The following is a 24678-nucleotide window of genomic DNA, read 5'->3' on the forward strand; positions in this document are numbered from 1 at the left end:
GCAATTTTTAAAGCATTTTTTTGTCAATTTTTTTCAACATTCTTTGAACTTTTTTTCGTAAGTGCTATAAAATTGAATTAAACACCCAAATTTTGTTAAAGTAGTGACCTGATCATTTATTTAACATGTGAAGAGCGTTGCAGGGAACCATACACAATGTTTTTCTTAGACAATTTGTTTGAAAGAAACCCAAATTTCTGATATAGAAACTTTGTAAAATGGGTCAAATTTGACCCGAGGACAACAGGAGGGTTAAAGAAATGCCAATAAACCAGAGCACGTTTTCTCTCCTCTGTGGAGGAAGGTCTGGCAAAGCGAGACTACAGAGATATAGCTATGCATGCACTGGGTGCGTGCTATACACTCACACAGTCTAGGACTTTTATTCTGAAAGGTAAGAACAAAAGGAGAGAATCTGGTACTGCCTTTGTCAAGGTTGAAAGGAGTAAAGTTTGTCGTGTTGGACGGCTCTGCGTTCAGACTACGTGCCTCTACGTTGTTGTTTAATGGAATCACAGCTTGTGAGAGTAAATGGGATGCATGGCAGGTAGGGTGTAACAGGTTTGGGGGGTTAACAGAGGAATGGAGTAGGGATAGGGGTAAACAGCAGACCCAATGAGAGCAGAGTGAGCCGGACTCATTGGGACGTGTCGGTACGCTAGCTGAGACTGAGGTAGTCTCATTCTGTTGGGGAGAAAAGCAGGTTGTAAGAAAGGCTGGTGCCGTAAGTCTCTCCCTGATTTGTCGCAGCTCTGAAGGACGCACGACGCTGGCAGGTTAGCGGTGGAGTGGGCCAGACTCTGCTGCTGCATTGAAGGAACTTTTTGTAGCATTGTCCTGGATTTTTCCCTCTTCTCTGTTTGAGAAAGCCACGGAGCCACGTTGTTCAGCTTCTTCGCACAAGCCAGAGAGTCGTCCTGCTGCATCAACCTGCCCTGGGGGATTTTATAAGATGGCCAGATGGGAGCAGGACGCAGAAGCTGCACAGATTTTGGAAGAACTTTGGTGAAACTAGAGGTAGATGTTGGAGCCCAGTCAGATCTCGCCGCGAAGGAGGAGGGCGGGTGGAAGTGATGGGGGGCGTATTTGACGCTCCTTTTGTGGATGGGCATCCAGGCAGAGCCTTGAATCTGGATTTTGATGGAATCTGCGGATTGGGAGCAGACATCTTTATTCTGTCCTGCAAGGTCTTTGGATTTCTGACTACAGCTCGCAGACTTGCGTTCCTCACTGCAGCTGGATGCATTTTTCCCAGAACTAGAGCAGTTTTGGGATAGTTCAGAGTCTGACGCAGGTTTATCTTTAGTCTCCTCCGGACCGTCCTCTGATGAAACAGAGTAAGGGGACGGGCTGCGGGAAGACGAAGGGGATAAAGGCAGCGGGGAGCTGTCAGAGGAGTTGCAGTTTCGGCTGGAAGAAGCCCGCGCCGGAGACTGGGAGCAGTGAATGACGGAGGGCCGCTCTCTATCCTCGCTGGGAGGACTCGGGGGCAAGTTAAGGCTCGCCTGAGCCACTCGCTTTTTTTTCTCCAGAGGAGAGATGACCTCTCCGGCAGCAGGCGGGACATGAGCGGTCCAAGGACTGGACGTGGGGACCGGGACGAGGTGGGCGTAGACGGACGTGCAAAGGGCGGCGGTGGCTCGGTTTGGCTGAGAGTGCTCGGGGGGAAGTCTGTCAGAGGGGGTGGCCCAGAGAGCGGGGTGAGGATGCATCGCCGCTTCACTTTGGCAGGCAGCCTCTGGACTTCTCTGGCTGAGAATCTATAAAATCATACAGGATATGTTTTAGGACACATGTACTAATCCAGATTTCTCTCTTTTTGAGACATTTTAAAAGGAGACCTATTATGCTTGTTAGAAAAACTAAATAACTCTTCTTGTTTCTGTTAATATTAAACTGTTTGCATGATAGCCAAAATACTGCTGACGTTCTCACAAGATAAATCTTGGGAGCCACTTCCTGACCTTGTGGGAGACAACATCGCCGTTTGTATTATGACTTCATTTTGATAGAAAAAGCTGCTGTAGAAGGCTTCAGTCAGTCACTTTCTGTACTTTGTTGCGAGTGCTGTAAACTGACTCCTTGCGTAAGTAAAAATGAACTTTGAGAACTTCTGAGACAGAGATTCTGTCTATTCTTTGGTAAATAATTATCTTAACAATGCTTTTCTGTATTTTCTTTAGGGCTGCAACTAACGGTTATTTTTATTGTCAGTTGTTTTGGTCTATAAAATGTCAGAAAATTGTGAAAAATGTCAATCAGTGTTTCCTAAAGCCCAAGATGACGTTAATGAAGTTATTTAACTAGACCAGAGTCAAAAGTTTATTAAAAAGAAGAATAGCAATACCGTACTAGATTATAAGATAAATCAAAAGTCATACAACCCAAAAATGTCTTGTTTTGTCCCCAACTCAAAGATATTCAGTTTACTGTCACAGAGGAGAGAAGAAACTAGAAAATATTCACATTTAGCGAGCTGACATCAGAGAATTTTTAGTTGACAGTTAATAGTTGACAACTAATCGTTTAAGTGTTTGCAGCTCTAATATTTTTCTGTCATATTTATAATGTTACAATCACGCATGTACATGTTAAACGTGGCCAAAGCTTCGTTATGAGTCAGACACCAGTGCTGTCAGTTAAGTGCGTTATTAACGGCGTTAACACAAACCCATTTTAACGCCGTACATTTTTTTAATCGCGAGATTAACGTTGATTTTGGCCTAGCAAACTTTGTCATTTTTTTCACATGCTGTTACAACAACTAGTAATGTTAGAAAAACTACAACACCACACCGGATCTAGCTAGACCGGAAACTAAACAACAGGCACGCCGCACAGACTTGTTTGGGCTTGTGAGCCGGCCGAAGAGTAGTAGGCTAACGTTACGTTTTGAGTGGATGGCGAGCGCAAGACGCCGAAATGGATGCCAATAAGATTCTGAATGGAAAGTTTACTTTTAAAAAGTTGCCAAATGGTTCCATTGACAAGACCAAAGTGATATGTGTGTTTTGTCGTTGTGAACTGAGCTATCATCGCAGCACGTCCAGTCTGAAATACCACTTGATGGCCAAACACACAGCTGATGGCCAAACACACAGCTGATGGCCAAGCACACAGCTGATGGCCAAACACACAGCTGATGGCCAAGCACACAGCTGATGGCCAAACACACAGCTGATGGCCAAGCACACTAATGTGAATTCTCCGCCCCCTCGTCAAAGCCAGGCGTCAAAAGCACAAAGCAAGCCGATCCACTTTTCCATGTTGATAAGAGCATTAAAATGAGAATAAATAATTGGACAAAAAGAAATCTAGGGACATTTAGAATAGATAAAAATGTGCGATAAATTGCGATTAATTGCGAGTTAACTATGACATTAATGCAATTAATCGCGATTATATATTTTAATTGTTTGACAGCACTGGTAAACATATGTAAAGAATTCCCTGTGAGCCAAAACTTAAGATTTCCCACTGTACTGAACGCTCTGGTTTCGGCTCTGTATCACGTCATACCGAGCTACATGTTAACGTCAGGGAAAGCTGTGACCTATGACTGCCGATATTGTTAATTTCTCCCTAGTCTTTATCAACGACGTCTCATTTTTGGGATTGCTCCGTTGCCGCAGAAAATTCCGCCGGATGTCCCTCATTTCGGCCAGATGTCCGTCACCTTCCTCTTCCTTTGTGTTGGCGTTCTAACCTCCGGTGGATTTCTGAGGACTATGGTTAACTGCTCCTCAGATCTCTGCAGGGTAAATCCAGACAGCTAGCTAGACTATCTGTCCAATCTGAGTTTTCTGTTGCACGACTAAAACTACTTTTGAACGTACACGTTCCACCAAAACAAGTTCCTTCACAAAGCTATTTTGCAGAGGCACCAAGGCTCCGTCCGGCACTTAGCGCCGCCCAAGACGATTGTGATTGATGTGATAAACCAGAGCACGTTTTTCTCCCATCCCAGAATGCTGTGTGGACTAGCCAGACCTTCCTCCGCAGCTCTCGCGAGACTTATTTCTCCCCAATTTGACTCACCTCCATCTCTGAATCCATCTCCATGTCCGACGGAGTCCTCTTCCTCTTCCTCTCAGCCTTGGCGACCTTGGCATCCATATTCCTCTTATATGGCTTTCGCGGTTTGCTCGGAGGCAGCGGCCTGTCGTCCTCCCCTTTTAGGTGTCGTTCAAAGGGCAGCACCAGCCTACAGAAACACACATCTCTGATTAGGAATCAGCTGATAAAGTGTTTGAATGGATGACAGGTTAGTTAGCTTTTCCTCACTTCTCGTAGTGTCTGCGAGTGCAAGTAGCAGCGCTGGTGCTGCCTGGACTTCCTCCCAGCTCGTCATACACTTTCTTCCAAAGACGCCGTGCGGTCACCTGTTGGAGAACGCAGTGTGAAAGAATGTACATAAGTTACAACACGTGTCTGTAATAGTTACAATCATTTTTCATTAAAAAGGTCTTAAGACATTTCTTTTTAGCAAAGCTTTTGGTCCCCTTTAGAATTTTTTCTTTTTTGTTTCTTTTCTTTGTTGTATTTTAAACTGCATATTTATTTATTTATTTTTTTGTGTTTCTAACCTGTAGCACTTTGAGATCTTTGATGAAAAGTGCATTATAAATTAAATGTATTATTATTATTATTATTATTATTATTATTATTATTATTAAAGTGTGTGAAAAGTAACTGACTAGAGCTGCAACGATAAGTCGACTAATCGACAGAAACGTTATCGGCAACCAAGAGCGTAACTTTGGGTTCAACATTGTGGGCGTTGAGATCTCCACTTTTAAAGATTTTTTGGGGCTTTTTTTTACCTTTATAGGATAGGGCAGCTTAAGACAGGAGAGTGGGAGAGGGGGATGATATGCAGCAAAGGCCTGTGGGTCGGAATCGAACCTTGGCCACTGCAGTAAGGACTGAGCCTTAGTACATGGGGCGCACGCTCAACCAGGTGAGCTACCAGGGTGCCCCGAACTCTCCACTTTTGAGCAAAGTTGAAATTTTAAGCGTCAAATACTTCATTTTCTGCATTCTGGTGAATTTTTCTGCACCAATTTATGGCGCAAATGTCTTTAATTATGTTAGTGGAATTAGGTTAGGTTTTTTTTTCTGGTGGGTTTGCACTGGGCAGTTTTGATTATTAAATAAAATTAAGTAAATTACGCCTATGTCAGCAACTGTTTTGATAATCAATTAAACATTAAAGTAATTTTTCATGCAAAAATGGCAGAAAAAGCTGTTGTCAGCCTCTCAAATCAGGAGGTGTCCTGCTGTTTTCTGTTTTACATAATATTAAAATGAATATCTTAGGGTATTGGACATTTAAAGATCCCATTGGACTTTGAGAAACTAGTGTGCAGTAAAGTGCTTTGGATTTTAAAACATTTAAATATGAGTTAATTTGCTCTGCGATGGCGGGCCTTCTGTTTCCAGTTGCTTTGACCCCTGGTGTACCTGCTTTTAGGTCTAGTTTTTATTTTCATTCATTTTTTTGGGGGGAGGCTGGTGGCTGGTTTTCATTTAAATGCCATTGTCTGCTGGTTTCACACTTTCACTTTTTAAATGTACACATCCGTAGGCGGTTTATGTTGTGTTCACACCCTGCGACGCAATGTCAGCGGTGATGATGGTGGCGAGGGTCAGCTCTGTTTTGAAGACCCACTCTGATTGGAGAACCGCTCTGATGCCATTTCAACATGACATTCACTCTCAGAACTCAGAAATCAAGTTGAGCTTTGATATCTTGACCTTGTTGTTGTGCTGTTGGTTATTTTGTATTGTATACTGTGTATTGTTTGTGTATATTATCTCATTGATTTTGAACTTTGTTAAGCACTTTGGTCAACTATGGTTGTTTTTAAACGTGCTATATTAATAAAATTGAACTGAACTGAACTGAAGAACTCGTCCCACAGTGTCAACATCAAAGGCAACAGAGCAACCAGAGCTAAATGTCCTCCAGTGTGTGAAGAGACACCACCATGTCACAGCACCTGACCTATTATATACAGTATATATAGCTCATTTTCCACTCAGAAACCTGTACACACACACACACACACACACACATCAAAGGACAGGAACAACAGTGAAATACAGAACGTGTACTTGCCGAATCATAGCCCCCAAGTTTCTCAACAGCTTTGTAGATCCTCCAAAGATTAACTGGGGGAAAAACACACATGAGAACCTAATTATTTTCATTCAAATATCAAGTGAATGATGTGTTCAATCAACAGCAAGCCCAGTGGACCATCAACAGGGGCGGAGCTGGGGGGTGGCTTCTGTGGATTTATTTATACTACTACATTTTGGTTTGAAAACAAATATCTTTTGCTACGTTTACGCCTCGCGTCCACACTACTGCTGCGTTTCCGAGTCCCTAAAACGGAGACATTTGGAAACACCGCTGTCCCCGTTTTGGTTCGAAAACTCCGGGGTTGCTTTGTAGTCTGGATGGACACAAACAGAGACGCACGTCAGTCAGTCTTATCTGTTAGGTAGCTTACAGACCGTTCAGTAACAGTTCCACCTCGTCCTCGCTCCAAGATAATAAATCCCTGCTCTTACTTTTCACCGTTGTTGTTCTTTCTCTAAAGTATTTTCTGTATTTTCATCTTCTACATCCATGATTTTTAACCGCAGAGTAACGTCAGACAATCTGCTTCCTGTTTACACCGGCACGCACATGCCCAGTGTGTGTGAACGGTCATGTGATATGTGATGTCAGACGTGTTAATATAGACAGAGATTAGTTCTGCTACTGGAGCTAAAACTGTTGTGTGAACGGAGATTGTTTTTGTGTCAAAACGCCACCTAAAATTAAAAAATGTACTAGTTTAGATGTAGCCTGGGGCTCCAGCACCAAATGTTTTCTCAAAAGCGAATCTGTTATGCCGATGTTACTGTCTTTCAGAGGCTGTAGCGGTTGTTGTAGAGCGGTAGTGAACATATTGGTATAACATATAAAACTTGACAACCTAAGGCACGTGTCAAACTCACGGCCCGCGGGCCAAATCCGGCCCCTCCTAAAAGTTGATCCAGCCTGCAAATCAATTTAGGTTCACAATAGATTTTGCACCCCCTAGTTGTGCGCCAAACTAAAAAGACAGGAAACTGTTTTTCCAAACTGGAATAACTCGACACACAAAGCAGAATTTGGCAGATTTGCCGACTTTGAGACTTAGAAATTCCCCGAGAAGCAGAGTTTTCATATTCTGGCTGTGAAACTGTGTGCAGTGGTGTAGTCTAATGTATTTTAGTGGGTATACTGTACTGTGTATATATATATATATATATATATATATATATAGGCCAGAATGTGGGGGATCTGTCTGTCCTCCCCCAGGGAAGTTTTGAGCATCAACAACTTAATTTCCTGTATTCGGATACACTTTTATGCACCAATTTACGGTGGAAATACCTTTATTTAGCCTATGTAAAGGAGAAAAACACAGATGACAATTCAAAATAAATCAAAAATATAATGGACAGTATGTTGTAGTGTGTCACTGGTTATTTTTAAGTGGGTATATGGAAATCCTGGAGCTTTCTTAGTGGGTACACTGCGTATCACGTAGACTATACCACTGACTGTGTGGTGGCTTCTTTTAAAAATGTAATCTTTGTTTTGCGTGATTTGCTAAACTCTATCATGGCTGAGGAACTTTTTTTTTTGCTGACTTTTTTAGGCCGTTATGTTGACCTAACTGTAATTGAAAAGACTAAAAGAGACATGCAACAACACAGTCAAATATATATATATATTAGACTTTTTCGATGAAATAAAAGCATGTCAGTAAACTCTACGCGGCCCTTGATGTGTTTCTCATTTTATATTGTGGCCCTTATATTAGTGAAGTTGGGTTCGACACCCCTGACCTAAGGCATCCAGTGGTGTCAACCACGTCATGCTTGTCGAGAGGGGGGTTAAAAAAGCTCCAAACTACATTTTAAGCATGTCCTCGGACCCTCTTTGGTTTGGGCTGAGCGCCGAATGTTTCCAACATCTGGCTCTGCCCACATCACATCAACTCACTCTGTTTGAAGCCCAGATGTGGGATCCTTTCTATGGGTGTTCCTCTGTCCTTCATAAACGCGTGCAGCCTTGATATAAAACCCTTCTCCTCCATCTGCACTGGACTGGGCGTCGCTTCTTCCTCACATTCGGTCATGGAGTCGTGGATCTCGATGACAGAGGGAGAAGCCTAGCGTGGAGAAAACCGAGAAGGTTTTTAAATGTTTTTGCATGCAAATCAAGCAGCTCCTGTAAATGTGACGCACACGCTATAGAAACCTGTTTTACAGTTGAAGGTATTATCATAGCTGGGAAAGAAGACGCACACAGTCATCTCATGGGACCCAAAGTTGAAATGAAACGTCAAAATCAGAGAGTAGGGTTTTACCGCTACTTTCAATAGATAACCGCTACACATCCTGTCTGGAGAGAAAGCAGCAGACTTGTGGGGTTTTTGGTCTAGAGTTGTCAGTCGCTGATATCACAAATGTCACATTGAAAAACAAAACGAAAGATTTTGTACATTTAAGTGTAAACAATGTAATAAGAAAGCCAGGTTTTACAAAAGAAAAACCGTGGCTTTGTCAAAATCTAACAAATAACCGGTTGCAACATGTTTGCTGTATTTCTGCAGAACTAGTTACAGAAACTTTGAAGAGGATTTGTTAAAATACCAAGAAATAAGATGCAAGTGTTCCCACCCAGACCACCCAGTCAGGGTGGTAACACTTACTTACAATTCTGCAGAACTCCAGATTAAGAAATTGACAATGTCACTATTTGTGGTTTGCTAGAAAGGAGAAATGAAACAGCGAAGTCTTGCAGAATCCAGATCATCAGTTAGGACGGATTACAAATACATGTACAAGTACAAATATAAAACAGTGAAGACTTATTTTAAATCATTTCTTTTATCAGTTTATTTGTCCGGGACAATACATATAGGCATTGTTACATCTAAAGTGCAACCGATGCAACGTATGTGGGGACTTCTAGCCGTAGGCTAATTTGCAGTCTGCATATTCTTTAATTTATATAAACTGTGCAAAACAACAGATGTGTCCTCTTATCAAAGGTGAGACTGAAAGTGTATTTCAAATCCCAATCCTAATAACCAATCCCATATCTAAATAACTAAATAAACAGAAAATAATCACTAAATAAATAGACAAAATCTCTTCAAATAAAAAAACTCTTGAATTTCCCCTTGGGGATCAATAAAGTATCTATCTATCTATCTATCTATCTGTCTATCTGTCTATCTATCTATCTATCTGTCTATCTATCTATCTATCTGTCTATCTATCTATCTATCTATCTATCTGTCTATCTATCTATCTGTCTGTCTGTCTATCTATATCTATCTGTCTATCTATCTATCTATCGACCTATCTGTCTATCTATCTATCTGTCTGTCTGTCTATCTATATCTATCTGTCTATCTATCTAGGTACCTATCTATCTATCTATCTATCTATCTGTCTGTCTATCTATCTATCTATCTATCTATCTATCTATCTGTCTATCTATCTATCTATCTATCTATCTGTCTATCTATCTATCTATCTATCTATCTGTCTATCTATCTATCTATATCTATCTGTCTATCTATCTATCTATCTACCTACCTATCTGTCTATCTATCTACCTACCTATATATCTATCTACCTATCTACCTATCTATCTACCTATCTATCTACCTATCTACCTATCTATCTACCTATCTACCTACCTACCTACCTATCTATCTACCTATCTATCTACCTATCTATCTATCTACCTATCTATCTATCTATCTAAGCTAAGAAGACGTAGTGGCATCTGAAGACAAACAAGCAGGGCCTGAAGTTAACTTTTTTGACTACCAGTCACAGTGGCAGGTGGATTTAAAAACCCACCTGCCACTGTGACTTTTTACCAGTCAGTTTTTTGTTTGCCTCATAAAGGTGAAAAACAGGACTTGCTGTGTCTCTATGATCCTATCCTGTCCTATTGATGGTAGCCTACTCGTGGACATTGCGCCGTCATCACGTGCTGTAGTAGGGGGGCCGCCTTGATAATCCTGCGTAGGGATTCACATAAAAATAAGTTTCAATTTTTTTTTGTATAGTTCTTTAAAAATAAAAAGGAAACTTGTTTTGGGGAGAATAATAATTATTACTATTAATGAATTACTCTGGGCTGAGATTTCCTAGGAACCTTACCAAAAAGGCTCAGGATGCTGCAAATGTTGGTAAAATATGAAAAAGGCTGGTGGATTTAAGACAAAAAATAATAATTTATTGAATAAATCAAATATGAACATATCTGTCACTGTCTGTGGCTTGTTGATCTTTACATTGTTAGTTAATTTCCTATCCTGGCCTGGGACACACATTCATACGGTTTGATAAAGTACTTATTGGACTTTAACTTATCATTGCATTTACAATAACGAGCGTAGCTGTCCTCAATTTAGGTCATCCTGTACGTCTGTACAGTGTGTGTGTGTGTGTGTGTGTGTTTGTGTGTGTGCACGTGCGTCAGCCGTGGGGGGAACTGAGCAGCTCCGCCCGCTGCAGACAGCCGACAGGATTGAAACAGCAGCAGCTTTCAGCGACTTCAGAGTGAAAAAACGTCACAGCGTACATTGATGTTGAAATTATTACAGGTTAGCAGGACGGTCTGAAATGTTTTGCACGGTCTTTCGCTGTACGTTTTGTTGGTAAATTTGAGATGTTCGAGTCACACACACACGTCTCGTCTTCATATCAGAAACTAGGAAGTGATCAACCCGTTCTCACTCCCGCTTGGTCAGTGGCTGCACGTGGGACTGCTGGGATTGTGTGAGTAATGAAAATGCGATAGGGGGCCCCGGCTGTCAATCAATGTCTTCCAGTGATGGGGGCCCCTGATTGGTCCGGGCCCGTAAGCAACCGCGTACCCTGCTTACCGATAGTTATGTGTCTGAATCACTCAATTCTCATTGGCTACCTGCCAATGTGGCAGGTAGATTGACAGTGTTACCCGCCAGTTGCAAAATTCACCCCCATTTGGCGGGTGGTCGGGTGTTAATTCCATGCCCTGCAAACAAGCGAAACGTAAAGTAGATTACACCCTAGGATGTTTAAAAATTGCAATTTATCTCAACCGGTTGTCATCTTTACACATTCATACCGATTCATGATGCATCATTACATCCCTAAATGTGGAGAGAATCAACTTTTCCAACTCTCCGACTTTCCGGCTTAAAAGCATGTGAACACACCGAAGTCAGAACATGTGAATGCGTCATCTATGTGGACAATACACAGTTTATTTGGTATAAACAAGTTGTCTGAAACTATTCCCACTGCCTCAAACCAAACACAAAATGCTGATTTACTCACTTCTGTTATTTCACGCCATATATTCAAATGTGAAATCTCGCATTGGCCCATCGCGTCTATCAATATCGATACATTAGGATGTCAGAACCAGACCACAGTGGCCAAGTGTCAATATTTAACTTTTTGAGTCAGCACACAGAGAAGCTGCTTTATTTCTGTAGCAGTCATTGTACAACAAAACAGCTCGGCGTGGTTTCATATTGAATGGAGTTCCTCTATGTGGTTCCTGGTTCCGAGAAGTAGGCCTCTAGAGTGAGTAATAGTGAAGGTGCAGGCCTCCAACCGAGATAGCCCTGGCTGAGTCACAGCTCTGCGGCTGCTGTTCCCATCCAACAGCTCTGACTTTCCACCTGATATTATGTTTGTATTTCTAAAGAAGATCACATAAGACACATCACTTTGAATTGTCTGTATTTCCAAAACTGTGAACATGGAACAAAATTATATTTGCTTGTGGATGAGTCAAACAAACACAGGACTTTCACCCAGGAGACCGAGGCTCATGTCCCGTTTGAAAATACAAGTAAACAGCGAATCGTTTTAACTTTGTGGAAGTAAGTAGTAGCGTCTGATTTTAACCCAACCCACCATCTTTTTCTAAATTTAAAGCAACACCAAAGATTCTTTGGTACCTTGAAATAGTGTTTCCAAAATCGTTTCAGTGGGTCATCAACTCATAACAGGGTGAACGGCACTTCTGCATTCGCTTTGCGGCTTTCTATCGGCTATAACCGCACAGATCGGGTAGCGGATCTGTAGTTCGAATGACAGCGGTAACGGACAATTCCGCTTCCAACCTGTAGGGGGACCGAAGAGGAAAAGTGCTTTGGTGTTGCTTTAACTAAGTAGTTTTTGGGCCTAAACGTAACCAAACTGCAACAGTTTCACAACGTTAACAATGTGTTAAAAACTGCGACCGTTACGTTCTCTTGTGTAGATGTGAGGTCGTATTTGCTCCACCGCTGTGGGTCGTATGCAGCAGGAACAAACAGCCAATAGCGTCGTGTGGTTTGGATGACAGTAAACTGAATATCTTTGAGTATATAATATCCAGAGGAGATGTTGAGCTTTTCTGACATTTTATAGACCAAACAACTAATTCATTTATCGAGAAAAGATTTATTGTCAATTAATAAATCAATCGTTAGCTGCAGTGCCTAATTTTGCACCTGCGTCTGAAATCAGATGGTTAAAAATTGCAAATTGTTGCGGGGGGATGTTGCATAAAGTTCAACAACTTTCAGTAACTGTTTTCAGATCTGATTCACAAAACGTTCGATGGTTGCCAACAGGAAACGTCTGCACAAGAAGCCACACACTGGAGCCCCTTCGCTGCATCGCTCGCTCCCTCTCTCTCTCTCTCTCTCTCTCTCTCTCTCGCTCCCTCTCTCTCTCTATCTCCCCCTCCCTCTCTCTCTCTCTCTCTCTTGCGCTCCCTCTCTCTCCCTCTCGCTCTCTCATTCCCTCCCTCCCTCTCTCTCCCTCCCTCTTTCTCTCTCTCTCTCTCTCTCTCCCTCTCGCTCTCTCCCTCCCTCCCTCCCTCTCTCTCCCTCCCTCTTTCTCTCTCTCTCTCTCCCTCCCTCTCTCTGCCTCTCTCCCTCTCTCTCTCTCTCTCTCTCTCTCTCTCTCGACATACCAGAGAGCGAATATCATTGTGAAACACTCGCTTCATTTCCACTAGATGAAATTTTGTTTTTGGAAAATGGCGTGGGTGATGTAGATGTCAATGTGTTGTATATGTGTGATTCTCGCAATGATTGTCATTGGCATGCTGAGTTGATGCTATCGGCAGGCCAGAGGTGACCACGGAAACCGCTGGGCTTTCAACTCACATCAGCCCTGGAAATTTGTGTTTTCTCATATTGTACCTCTTCGATTCAGTTACCAGAATAATTGCTTGTGGGGACCTCCTGCAGTTTCTGTATGCGCAATAAAAAACATATTGTGGTGTGGCTCATGACGGTGAGATGTGCGTGCGAATCATGGCCCTTTCAGGCAGAGATGGAAACAGTACAAAAACATTCTACTTCACTAGAAGTACTATAACTTTTACTTAACCCTTGTGTTGTCTTTCTGTCGACCATGCAACTTTTAGTTTTCAACACTTTTGCAGCTTTTCCCGACGTTTATGTCAACTTTTTCAATGTTCTTTTATCAATTTTCATCTTCAAATGCTATAAATTTAAATAAAACACCCAAATTTAATAAAAGTAGTGAACTGATAATTTAATGTGCAGTAGCTAGGTAAGGATTACATGAGCTAGCTAGCTGTTTCTGCAACTTCGGTAGTACAAGGCAGCATTAGCCGGGAGACTTCTTCTAAACGAGGGCGCACTTCCAACTTTGTGTGGAATACCTGCAGAACAGGGACATGTAAGTAGCTCTATACAATGTATTTTGTAGATTAGGGTGAATTTGTGTGTGTTGTAGCAGTGTTTTGCCATTGAGAACGAGCTAGAATGCTAGCGCTAGCATGCTAACGGTTAGCCCCCTAGGCCCCTCGTTTCGGCTAGTTACGTAGAAAGCCGTGTAGATTTTGAACAGCTCACCCAGAGACTGAAGGCAGGACACATTCAGAAACCGTATCTCACTCTAAACAGCATGGATGGACTTTTTTCAAAGTTTGTATGTGTGTGGAAGCACCAGAGACACAAAATAACACCCCAAATCCCAGAAAAAGTGATTTTTTTCATAATATGGGCACTTTAAACAATACATACTATACATATGTACTAACTACTTAGTTACAGTAACGTGAGTACATGTCATTTGTCACTTTCCCCCTCTGCTTTAAGGACACAAAGCTGAATCACTTATTCCTTGTTACTCATTTCACAACCAGATGAAACAACTGTACACACAGAATCGGCTTTTGAAGCAATCGCAAATTCACTAAAAAAGGGAAATGAAAACTACAGGCTACAGCTCACTCTGAGGTGTCTGTGGTCATTGATTAACTGAAACGGATGGAAATTGCCAAAACTGACGCCAGAAGGCCAACTGACACTTTTATCAGCAGTGATTGAGGTTTCGTACCTGCGTTCCTGTCCCCTTGTCTTCGTCACTGGTCGTTTGTTGGGACGTCTCACTCTGGTCCTCTTGAGCTTCATGAAACACAGCAGGGACAAAACATTTAGCATTTCACACCCTAAAAGTATAGTGTGAATTTTGAATTCAAAGAACCACAGTCAAGGAAGTAAGTACTTCTTCATTTCAAGAAAATATTGGCAAACGTCCCGTGTTAGTGAAACATTATCGGGCAAATACTGTGCTAATGTTGTCACCGACAGGCTCAGATTATTATTCTAAGTGTCTCACCACATTATAGAAATGATCCCTACAGAGATAGACCTTCTTGTTAAAGCCTAAGATCCTTCTTGTTTAACATGAAACAGCCCTGAAATCACCATCGCCAAACCCACCAGACTCCATGTAAATAAACAGTAATTCTATCATTGTAAAACACACTTCATTCAAAGTCGACAGAAACAAAATAAAACTCTCAAAAGCCGTCTTAGTTCATCTTTCCACTGTTCCAACAATCACCACTCTGGTTTGGTTGAAATTAACCCTTAATTCACCCATTTACATGTGAAAGTATGCTGGCTCTATGCACGCTAAAAGTACTGATTATTTACATGGAGTCTGGTGTGTTTGGTGATTGCGACTTTGGGGCTGTTTCTGGTTAAACAAAAAAGATCTTACTCTTTAACAAGAAGGTCTATCTCTGTAGGGATCCTTTCATAATGTTGTCAGACATCAAAAAGGGACTTTACAGAGTCACACAACACTGGCATAATGTTTTGACTAAAAGAGTAAAGTGTGAATTTAAATTCAAAGAACCTCAGTCAAGGAAGCGAGCACTTCTTCATTTCAAGAAATATGAATACAGTAAATGCCCTGTGTTACCGAAACATTACATGCAGAAATGCAAATGTAGTGCCACATTGACATTGTGTGAGCTGTGCTGTAGAGGATTGGTTGTCCGTAGTTACTGTGAAGCCAATGCTATGTTGTGTATGGTGTGCTTTATTTAATACAGTTTTACTTAAACTACAACTCTCCTGTTATTGTTTTCTGTTTTGCTCCTTTTTGTAAAATATTTTACTGTGTGAAATTGGGGGGTTCAGGCTGTTGTCATGAACCATTCGCACATATAGCTACGGAAAGTAAAGCACTGTAATTTGTGTGTTTTGAACGTATTTATTGCTGTATGCACCACATCCCTTTCAGGAGTTTGCGTCCCAGGGAAAACACAAGACTTTCACCCAGGAAACACATGTTCCTACAATCTTTTTTTATCTAATCTTAACTAGTCGTTTTGGTGCCTAAACTTAACCGTCGTCGCTGCATCACGCTGACTTGTTGTCGGCTAAACTCAACTAGCAACGGCCCCTGAAAGGACCGACAGCTCGCGGCGGTGCTTTAAACTGAAACGGAGGTGCGGTGAGTGTTTTAAGCCCCCAACGTCTCCTTCCAGGCAGCGCTGCGACCGTTGACTTCAAGGCACCTAACCCTAACCCTAACCATTGCCTAATAGACTTCAGGGCAGCGCTGCGACCGTTGACTTCAAGGCACCTAACCCTAACCCTAACCATTGCCTAATAGACTTCAGGGCAGCGCTGCGACCGTTGACTTCAAGGCACCTAACCCTAACCATTGCCTAATAGACTTCAGGGCAGCGTTGCAACTGTTGACTTCAAGGCACCTAACCCTAACCCTAACCATTGCCTAATAGACTTCAGGGCAGCGTTGCAACTGTTGACTTCAAGGCACCTAACCCTAACCCAAACCCTAACCCTAAACCTAACCATAACCATTGCCTAATAGACTTCAGGGCAGCGCTGCGACTGTTGACTTCAAGGCACCTAACCCTAACCCAAACCCTAACCCTAACCATAACCATTGCCTAATCGACTTCAAGGCAGCGCTGCAACTGTTGACTTCAAGGCACCTAACCCTAACCATTGCCTAATTCTTGTGCCTTCCAGGCAGCGCTGCCTGGAAGGAGACGTTGGGGGCTTAAAACACAGATAAACGTGCATTGAACACCCTGTTGGGTGCGCAAGCGCTCTGCCTTTTTATTACCACGAGTTTACAGACAGGTCTTTGCTGATTGGTTATCACCTGGGACACAGCCAATAAACGAGAGAAAAAACCTATCTCTTAGCTGTTTCCACAGCGCTCCGAGGAAACCAGTGGTGTAGTCTAGTTTTTTGTAGTGAGTATACTGTCATTTTTTCCCTCCGAGCATTACACTTGCCCGTCCCAGAGCAACATCCCCATAGTTTTTGGGGCGTAAAGCATCAGCCTCATCTGGCGTTCCTGTAACCTTAACGTCTGCTGCAGTGTCATCCGAAGCGGCAGTAGCTTTAAGTGCAGGCTTACCAAATCACTGAAAGAGTGTAGTTTAAATTTGCTTTCGTTTCATATATCTACTTCAGTGATTCACGAATTTGTTAATTTCAAATATGCGCAGAGAATGAGCGCCAAGCAACTGTGTCGTTGTTCCTAGGCGACTCGCAACACAGACGGGGTGAACTTATGACCGTAAGTGTGAAAGTTCTCTCACAAAACAATCATCGTTACGTAACGTTATCCTTGTGTTTTTGTAAGTGGGTATATGGAAATCCTTGACCTTTCCTTGTGGGTATACTCCGTATACCTGCGTATCACGTAGACTACACCACTGCGTTCAACCACGTTCAAGTCACGTGACCGGCCGGCAGTCGCATAAGGCCTCCTGCACACTGCCTGCGTGGCACGCACGTCTCAGGCGCTGCTCGAGCCGTGCCGAAAACGCGTGCATGCTAGAAATAGGACCAACGCCTATTTTTCACGCGACACAAAATAGAATACAAAAATATGTTTATATGTCATTTTGACACAAATACATATTAATAAATGACATGTTAATGTTTGAAAGTCTCGAGGTTTTGACATAAATGCAGATATAAATGTAATTTAAAAAAAATAATCATCGATTTTTAAATATTGCACCGGTCAATACAGAACAAAATATTCTGTAGCCTAGCCGACGTTGTCTTTGCTGTTATCAAATCAGTATATATTTATGTTTAGCATTTCATTTTATCAACGGGAAACATCCATGTGTACAGACAAGGCTAGCAGCAGCAGCAGCAGCTCTGCGTCAGAAACGTTTCTGGTGTGCAAAGACGCAACAGAAACGCCACGCCAAGATTTGAAGTTGAAATGTGGCTTGACAAGTCCAGTGCATACACCTGACAAACATTTGGTTACACTGTGTGTTAAAGCACTTCCAGACGCCACGCTCACGCTCACGCTCACGCTCACACCACGCTCACGCCACGCTCACGCCACGCAGCCAGTGTGCAGGAGGCCTAATTCTGTAGGATATCATACGGATTGTTGTGCAATCCTTTATTCCAAATGCCATTAGTATCCTTAACCAAACCAAGTGACAACATCAAATTGAGCTGCTATTTTAATGAATTTAAGCATATTTATTCTGTTTTATCCTAATATATGTGTATAGGGTTAGGGTTAGGGTTAGGGTTTGAGATTTACACTCAATTTTCCTTATTTACTACCAAGAATTGGAATGTTTTCTCTTTAGAATTGAAAGTCCTTTTTACATTCAGATCAATTATATAAATCAGTCGTCTATATGGATTGTGAAAGGGAAAAAGGAAAGGCAGGGAATGCAGATGTACATGTCTTGTATGTCTGGTGAGCCAAAGAAAAATTTCCACCCTGGTGGACAATAAAGATTTATTCTATTCTATACATTTTCGTACGATATCATTTTTATTTGAGCTTGAACCACCTTTAAAACTCTCTTTATAAAACTCTTTTATTCCTTTTTAAAATGTTTTTACATACATACATTCTTACAGTACCTACACTGTTTTTATACACCAAATAAATTGGATTTTGGTGCTCTATAATAAAAAGAGACTGTTATTATTATATAGTGTTTTTTGTAATGTAATGATGCGATGATTGATCAGCGAGGAAAACAGAAATCTGTAAAACATAATACCAACTTAGTCTGATATAAAACCACAAGCTGCAAAACCACTTCCTGCTCATGAACATAACCGCTTTGTTTGCTGCGCCGGATGATATTGGCACACCTAAACATACACGACAATATTTGGCAACGCTGAGATCAAACAATAAACTGAAATGTACTAATGTACATAAAGCGTAACTGCCTTTTTTTTCTCTGTGGGTAAGCAAAGATAAAACCAGCTGCAGATAATATTACTTTTGGTCGGGGAAAATGAGATCAGGTTCGATATTTTCTATGGACGCACTTTTAATCTCTGGGTTTTTCTTTTCTGTTTCTTTCTGATTTCATGGATTTCAATGTGTTTCAACTTGTATCTATTTCAATGTTGTTATATTTCCAACACAGCTATGTGCACGAGGAAAGTCTGCACATAGTTTAACTTTTGGTGGTGAGATATTGAGAAGATTGTGCCTTTTATTCTCACGTCTCATGCATGGCTCGATATAACGCACTAACGTAAGCTAAACGTAAACTAAACTAAACTAAAAGTAAACTCAACTTAAACATAAACTAACTAAATGTAAATGTAAACGTAAACTTAAACGTAAACTAAACATAAACTAACCTAAACTAAATTAAACTTAAACGTAAACGTAAATTAAACGTAAACTAAACATAAACTAACCTAAACTAAATTAAACTTAAACGTGAACTAAACATAAACTAACCTAAACTAAATTAAACGTAAATTAAACGTAAACTAAACTTAGCCTGACATGTGAGTATATGGGTATATAAAATGTATTAATGCATTTCATTAAAGGGAAAATAAAACAAGCTCTGGGAATGAAATGTGATTCTGAGAATGAATTTCTTTTCTTGACAAACTGTCATCTCCAAACCTGATAGCCCTCCACCCACAGTGATATCACCAATATGCTTCTCTTTTGAGTTCACTTGTTTCCTGTGCTGTGGCTTCAACCTCTAATTCTGCTTTCAGAAGCCTCCAACTTCTCCATTTCATGTGCTGAGGAAATATTTTTAGTATATATAGTGTCTTAGCTTTTTGTTTTTAAAACGGGTGCTGTTCTTCTTCTGGTTTAGAGCCGTTTAGACTTCATTTGTCCTTTTTCATGCTCTGCGTTAAAAACTAAATTGTGTTTTGACACATCCACCAATCAGTAAAGAGTCTGTGCAAGACAGAAGACTCCTAAATAAAATCACTTCATAAATAAGCTAAGATTACGCTGAAATATGGGTTTGTTTCTTGGTGTTAGCTGTGGTGTTTTTGCCAGATATTGATCTGAGTCAGAACATTGTGACACTTGTGGTTCATAATAAAAGAATTCCTGAGGCAGTATGGGTTTCTAAATCACATTATGGTAGTTTTCTTTTTCACAAAAGAATGTAATTTACATTACTCGGTACAGTTTTTCATATTTAAGATCATTTAAAGTGTTGACTACAGAAGAGAAAAGTCTTTTTTTTGTGTCGTTGTACATGTACAACAAAGTTTGATGCACTTCTATCGGTGCAAAAACATCAGCAAAAATGCAAAACAGGTGAATAAATAAGTAGAAAAGAGCCTCTAAAAGTCTCATGAAGAGACAGAAGATTGTAAAAAAGAAAGTAAAGACATAAAAACACAAATATACGAGACATTCACTGCACGATTTATCCTTAATACTCAAGTAGTTGTTAAGTGCTGTTGTGGCATTTGGTTTGAGTCTGTTTGTCTGTGTTTTAATTGTCCTGAAACGGAAGTATTTCAAACATATATATATATATATATATTGGTCAAGATTATTAACTCAAACTGTACAACACTTAGGCTGTTGTTTTCAATGCATGAAACAGTAAATATGTTTAATATCAGGCTTCACTAAACAGAAAAGTGCTTCTCACCCATCTCCAGAAGTTGTGTGTCTTCTAGTCTCCGGCGTGACAGTGTTTGGTGACAGTAGTTAATGCGGCATCCTCTTCAACTTGACATCACGAAACAGGAAGTTGTCTCCACACGTCAGTTTCATTGGTTGCCCTGCTCGCACCGCAGCAAATTAGTCTGGGAAACTGAGTTTCTTTTCCGTTACTCAAGTGTCTGTTCTCTGTTTCATCACCTGATTCTCAGACCAAAAGCCACCAGCTGCGTTGAAATTGTTTGCTCTTTGTCTCAATTTGGCGACCAAAGGGCGACAACGTTGAAAAATTGACAAATTGCGACAGAAATGCGACAAAAACGTTGAAAAAGGCAACAAAAAAGGCGACAAAAAATGTAACATTTAAACTTTTTCTCAACATTTTTGTCACTTTCACCCACTTTTTTGTCATTTTTATCCAAGTTTCTGTCATTTTTTTTCAATGTTGTTGATTTTTTTGTTATTTTTCCCGACGTTTGTGTCACTTTTATCCAAGTTTGTTCTTTTTTTTCGATGTTTTTGCCAATTTTTTCTGCACCTTTTCATGTTTTTGGGGGGTTTTTTCCCACGTTTTTGAAGCTTTTTACGACATTTTTGTCACTTTCGTCAACTTTCTTTATCATTTTTTTTTCTTCAAATGCTATAAAATTGAATAAAACACCCAAATTCAATGAAAGTAGAGAACTGATAATTTATTGTACTTGTGGAGAGCGTTGTAGGGAACCATCCACGTTACTATTTTTTTTTTTTTTTTTTTTTTTTTTAAATTTGGTTGAAAGAAACCCAAATTTTCTGATAGAGAAACTTTTTTGAAAATGGGTCAAATTTGACCCGAGGACAACAGGAAGGATTAAACAAGTCTTGGAGCTGTCTAATTACTGATGAACTATATATTACACAATGGATCAGATTAAACAGCGTTTAGTCTGGATCAGATAAGGTGTCTGTTTCAGAAAGAAGAGAAATCACTTAGTTTGTTCTTAAAAAAAGTGTGTTTAGCACAGAAATGCATCTTGTGTTTGAATATATTTTGACATAAGTGTGTGTGATAATGTGTGTAAAGGGAGAGACATTTCCTGTGGTTACAAAATATCTTAGAAGTATAACCACCAAGTATTAAAAACCACAATGAGTGGGTATTTTGAAAGCATCTTGCGTCCTTAATTTATTATACGAGTGTATCTGGAAAATAAAACAGAACACAGAGAGGTTTATTACGGTTGTATATAAGTATTGGTTATGGTAATTAAAGTAGTTCACCTTGATGGTGATGTAGCTGTCAACACTGCAGCAAGGTGAGAAGTCAATGAAGTCTTTGCTGCTTTGTGAGTGCATCATATCGTTTGAACTTAAAGGGTAACTTCGGTTTTTTTGGGGCATTTTAGGCCTTTATTTATAGAACAGCTGAAGACATGAAAGGGGAGAGAGAGAGAGAGAGGGAATGACATGCAGCGCAGGTTGGAGTCGAACCTGTGGCCGCTGCATCGAGGAGTAAACCTCGTAAGTAAATATGCATTAATTTTTTTGTGTCTAATGGCGTTTTTCCATTACATGGTACCTGCTCGACTCGCCTCGACTCTACTCGCCTCGCCTCGACCAGCGTGGCTGGTCGTTATGCCGTATCGATGCACACACCAGCGCACAAGTATAAACATCAGGCCACTTGAGTTTGTTTTACAGTTCTGTGGAGGCTCCACGCAGAGCTTTCTCCGTAGCCTGTGTACCCTATGTAATATGTGGCCTGATGTTTATACTTGTGCGCTGGTGTGTGCGTGGAGCCGGCCATGTGTGTGTGTAGTTAGGCTACGGCGAAAGCTCTGCCTGGAGCCTCCACAGAACTGTAAAGAAGTGGCGTCGCAGTAAACTACTGTGACCTAACGACACACACAGAACGTGGAAGGTGTGTGTTGTTGCCAGAAGACACATTTAGTTTCTAAAGAAGCTGGAGGCAGCAAAAAAAAACACAGCTGGCTAAACTGTTTAAAAATAGCGGGTTTGTTCAGGACACCCCCGTCTGTCGCTTTCACGTCACCTTTTCGGCTCGCCTCAGCTCGCTGGGAACCTCGACTGAGGAGTTACTAAAAAAAGTACCTGTTACTTTAGCAGGTACCAGGGACTTTTTTTTCGTAATGGAAAACCAAAAAAGGCGAGTAGAGTCGAGGCGAGTCGAGCTGGTACCATGTGGTGGAAAAGCGCCATAAGTGACTGATGCTGCAATGTAACGCTAATGTGCCATCGCACACCTTCAATTTCCGTCCACTAAAAGTGCTGTTTTTGCCGCTGACCGGCTCAGATTATTATTCTAAAGGCGCTGACACACCAACCTGATAATCGGCCATCGGACAGTCTGGCGAGGTCGGTGACTCGAGTCTGTTCGGTGTGTTCCGTGCCGTTGTCCGACGGAGGAGCTGCCGGCCTTCATTTTGGCCGACTAGACTTGCTGGGTCGGAGGGCGGGCAGTCGGACTCAATGACCAATCTGATTAGTGGAGCGCTAACCTGGAAATGACGAGCGGGATGAGCGCCTCTCAAAATCAGACGAAAATCTTTTAAACTGACCTTTGTTGATCTGAAATGAAGACAGATTCAGCAACTGCACGGCCTATTTCTCTCTTAAAATGTTTTCAGAAACACGTTTCAGTGAACTATCTTTGTAAAATATGAGATCGTATTCCGAACGAAGCCGCCATTATGCCCGGTTGAAAAATCCGGGAGCAGCCAGACCCACGTGCCGCGTTCGTCCAATCAGCTGCCGGTTTTCATTTTTTGGGCGACAATACAGATTAGCGCCGCCTGCTGTTATGGAGACGTATTACATCTCGCGCACGCGCAGAACGTACTCTCAAGTCGCCGTCGCTTCGGTGTGTTCTGAGGCACTTTTTGGACCAACTCGGGGACCCGACTGATCAGTCCGACTTCCTTTTCTGCCGACGGTCGGCCGTCGGGTTGGTGTGTCAGGGGCTTAAGATTTACAAATTATTCATATATTTGAGTTCATCTACAAAAATCCATTTAAAAATGTTTATACAGTTTACTATTTACATATTTGTGTTTAAACGGTCAGTACTTGGGCGCCTGGGTAGCTCACATGGTGGAGCGCGCGCCCATATATAGAGGGTTACTCCTCGACGCAGCAGCCGCGTGTTAGACTCCGACCTGCGGCCCTTTGCTGTATGTCATTCTCTCTCTCTCCCCTTTCATGTCTACAGCTGTCCTATAAAAATAAAGGCCTAAAATGCCCAAAAAATAATCTTAAAAAAACATAAACAGTCAGTACTTGCATATATTTACATGTTTTATTATTTATCAGCAGTTAAGAATCTGCCTCTGTGGATTTCCTCACATTTACCCGAGTCTAAGTTCTGCTGGCGTCTGATTGGTTAGTTCAGCTACATGTGATTGCGTAAAAAATGAGGAAGTGTTGTTGTTGAGGACCTGATGAAGTGGGAAGAACAGAAAAGTGCTGCTTAACAAAGTTATCTGTCTCCATCCAGCTGTTTCTTCTTATTTAGAGTGATACCACCACCACATATCGAACCCTCACGTTACATTATTCTAAGGATCTGACAACATTATGAAAGGATCCCTACAGAGATAGACCTTTTAGTTAAACAGTAAGATCCTTTCAGTTTAACATGAAACAGCCCCAAAATCACCATCACCGAACTCCACCAGACTCCATGTAAATAATCAGTACTTTTAGCGTGTATAGAGCCAGCATATTTCCACATGTAAATGGATGAATTAAGGGTTAATTTCAACCAAACCAGAGTGGTGATTGTTGGAACAGTGGAAAGATGAACCAAGATGGCTTTTGATAGTTTTATTTTGTTTCTGTCGACTTTGAATGAAGTGTGTTTTACGATGATAAAATCACTGTTTATTTACATGGAGTCTGGTGGTGCTTTCCATAATTTTGTCAGACACTTAGAATAAATAGTCTGAGTCTGTCAGCGGCAAAAACTGCACTTCATTTGCTCGTTAATATTTTGGTAATTTGGAGATTATTTTCCAATATTTGTTGAAATGAAGAAGTGCTCCCTTCCATTCAAATAATCACTACTTCTATCATCGTAAAAAACACTTAATTCAAAGTCGACAGAATCAAAATAAAACTCTCAAAAGCCGTCTTGGTTCATCTTTCCACTGTTCCAACAATCACCACTCTGGTTTGGTTGAAATTAACCCTTAATTCACCCATTTACATGTGAAAGTATGCTGGCTCTATGCACGCTAAAAGTCCTGATTATTTACATGGAGTCTGGTGGGTTTGGTGATTGCGACTTTGGGGCTGTTTCATGTTAAACTAAAAGGATCTTACTCTTTAACAAGAAGGTCTATCTCTGTAGGGATCCTTTCATAATGTTGTCAG

General features: G+C 41.2%; 1 protein-coding gene across 1 annotated transcript; it reads right to left on the reverse strand.

Moving 5' to 3' along the window:
* Positions 1-296: 296 nt before the first annotated feature.
* Positions 297-20577, reverse strand: arid5a (AT rich interactive domain 5A (MRF1-like)). The gene is made up of 7 exons (XM_031305099.2): positions 20297-20577; positions 14431-14498; positions 8048-8216; positions 6122-6174; positions 4285-4382; positions 4039-4204; positions 297-1760 (listed from the first exon to the last, which is right to left on the reverse strand). The coding sequence occupies exons 1-7, from the start codon at positions 20298-20300 to the stop codon at positions 513-515; spliced, it is 1806 nt and encodes a 601-aa protein (XP_031160959.1). The 5' UTR covers positions 20301-20577; the 3' UTR covers positions 297-512.
* Positions 20578-24678: the final 4101 nt, after the last annotated feature.

Source organism: Sander lucioperca, chromosome 2 (genome assembly GCF_008315115.2).
Source record: "Sander lucioperca isolate FBNREF2018 chromosome 2, SLUC_FBN_1.2, whole genome shotgun sequence".
In the NCBI taxonomy this organism is placed as follows: Eukaryota; Metazoa; Chordata; class Actinopteri; order Perciformes; family Percidae; genus Sander; species Sander lucioperca.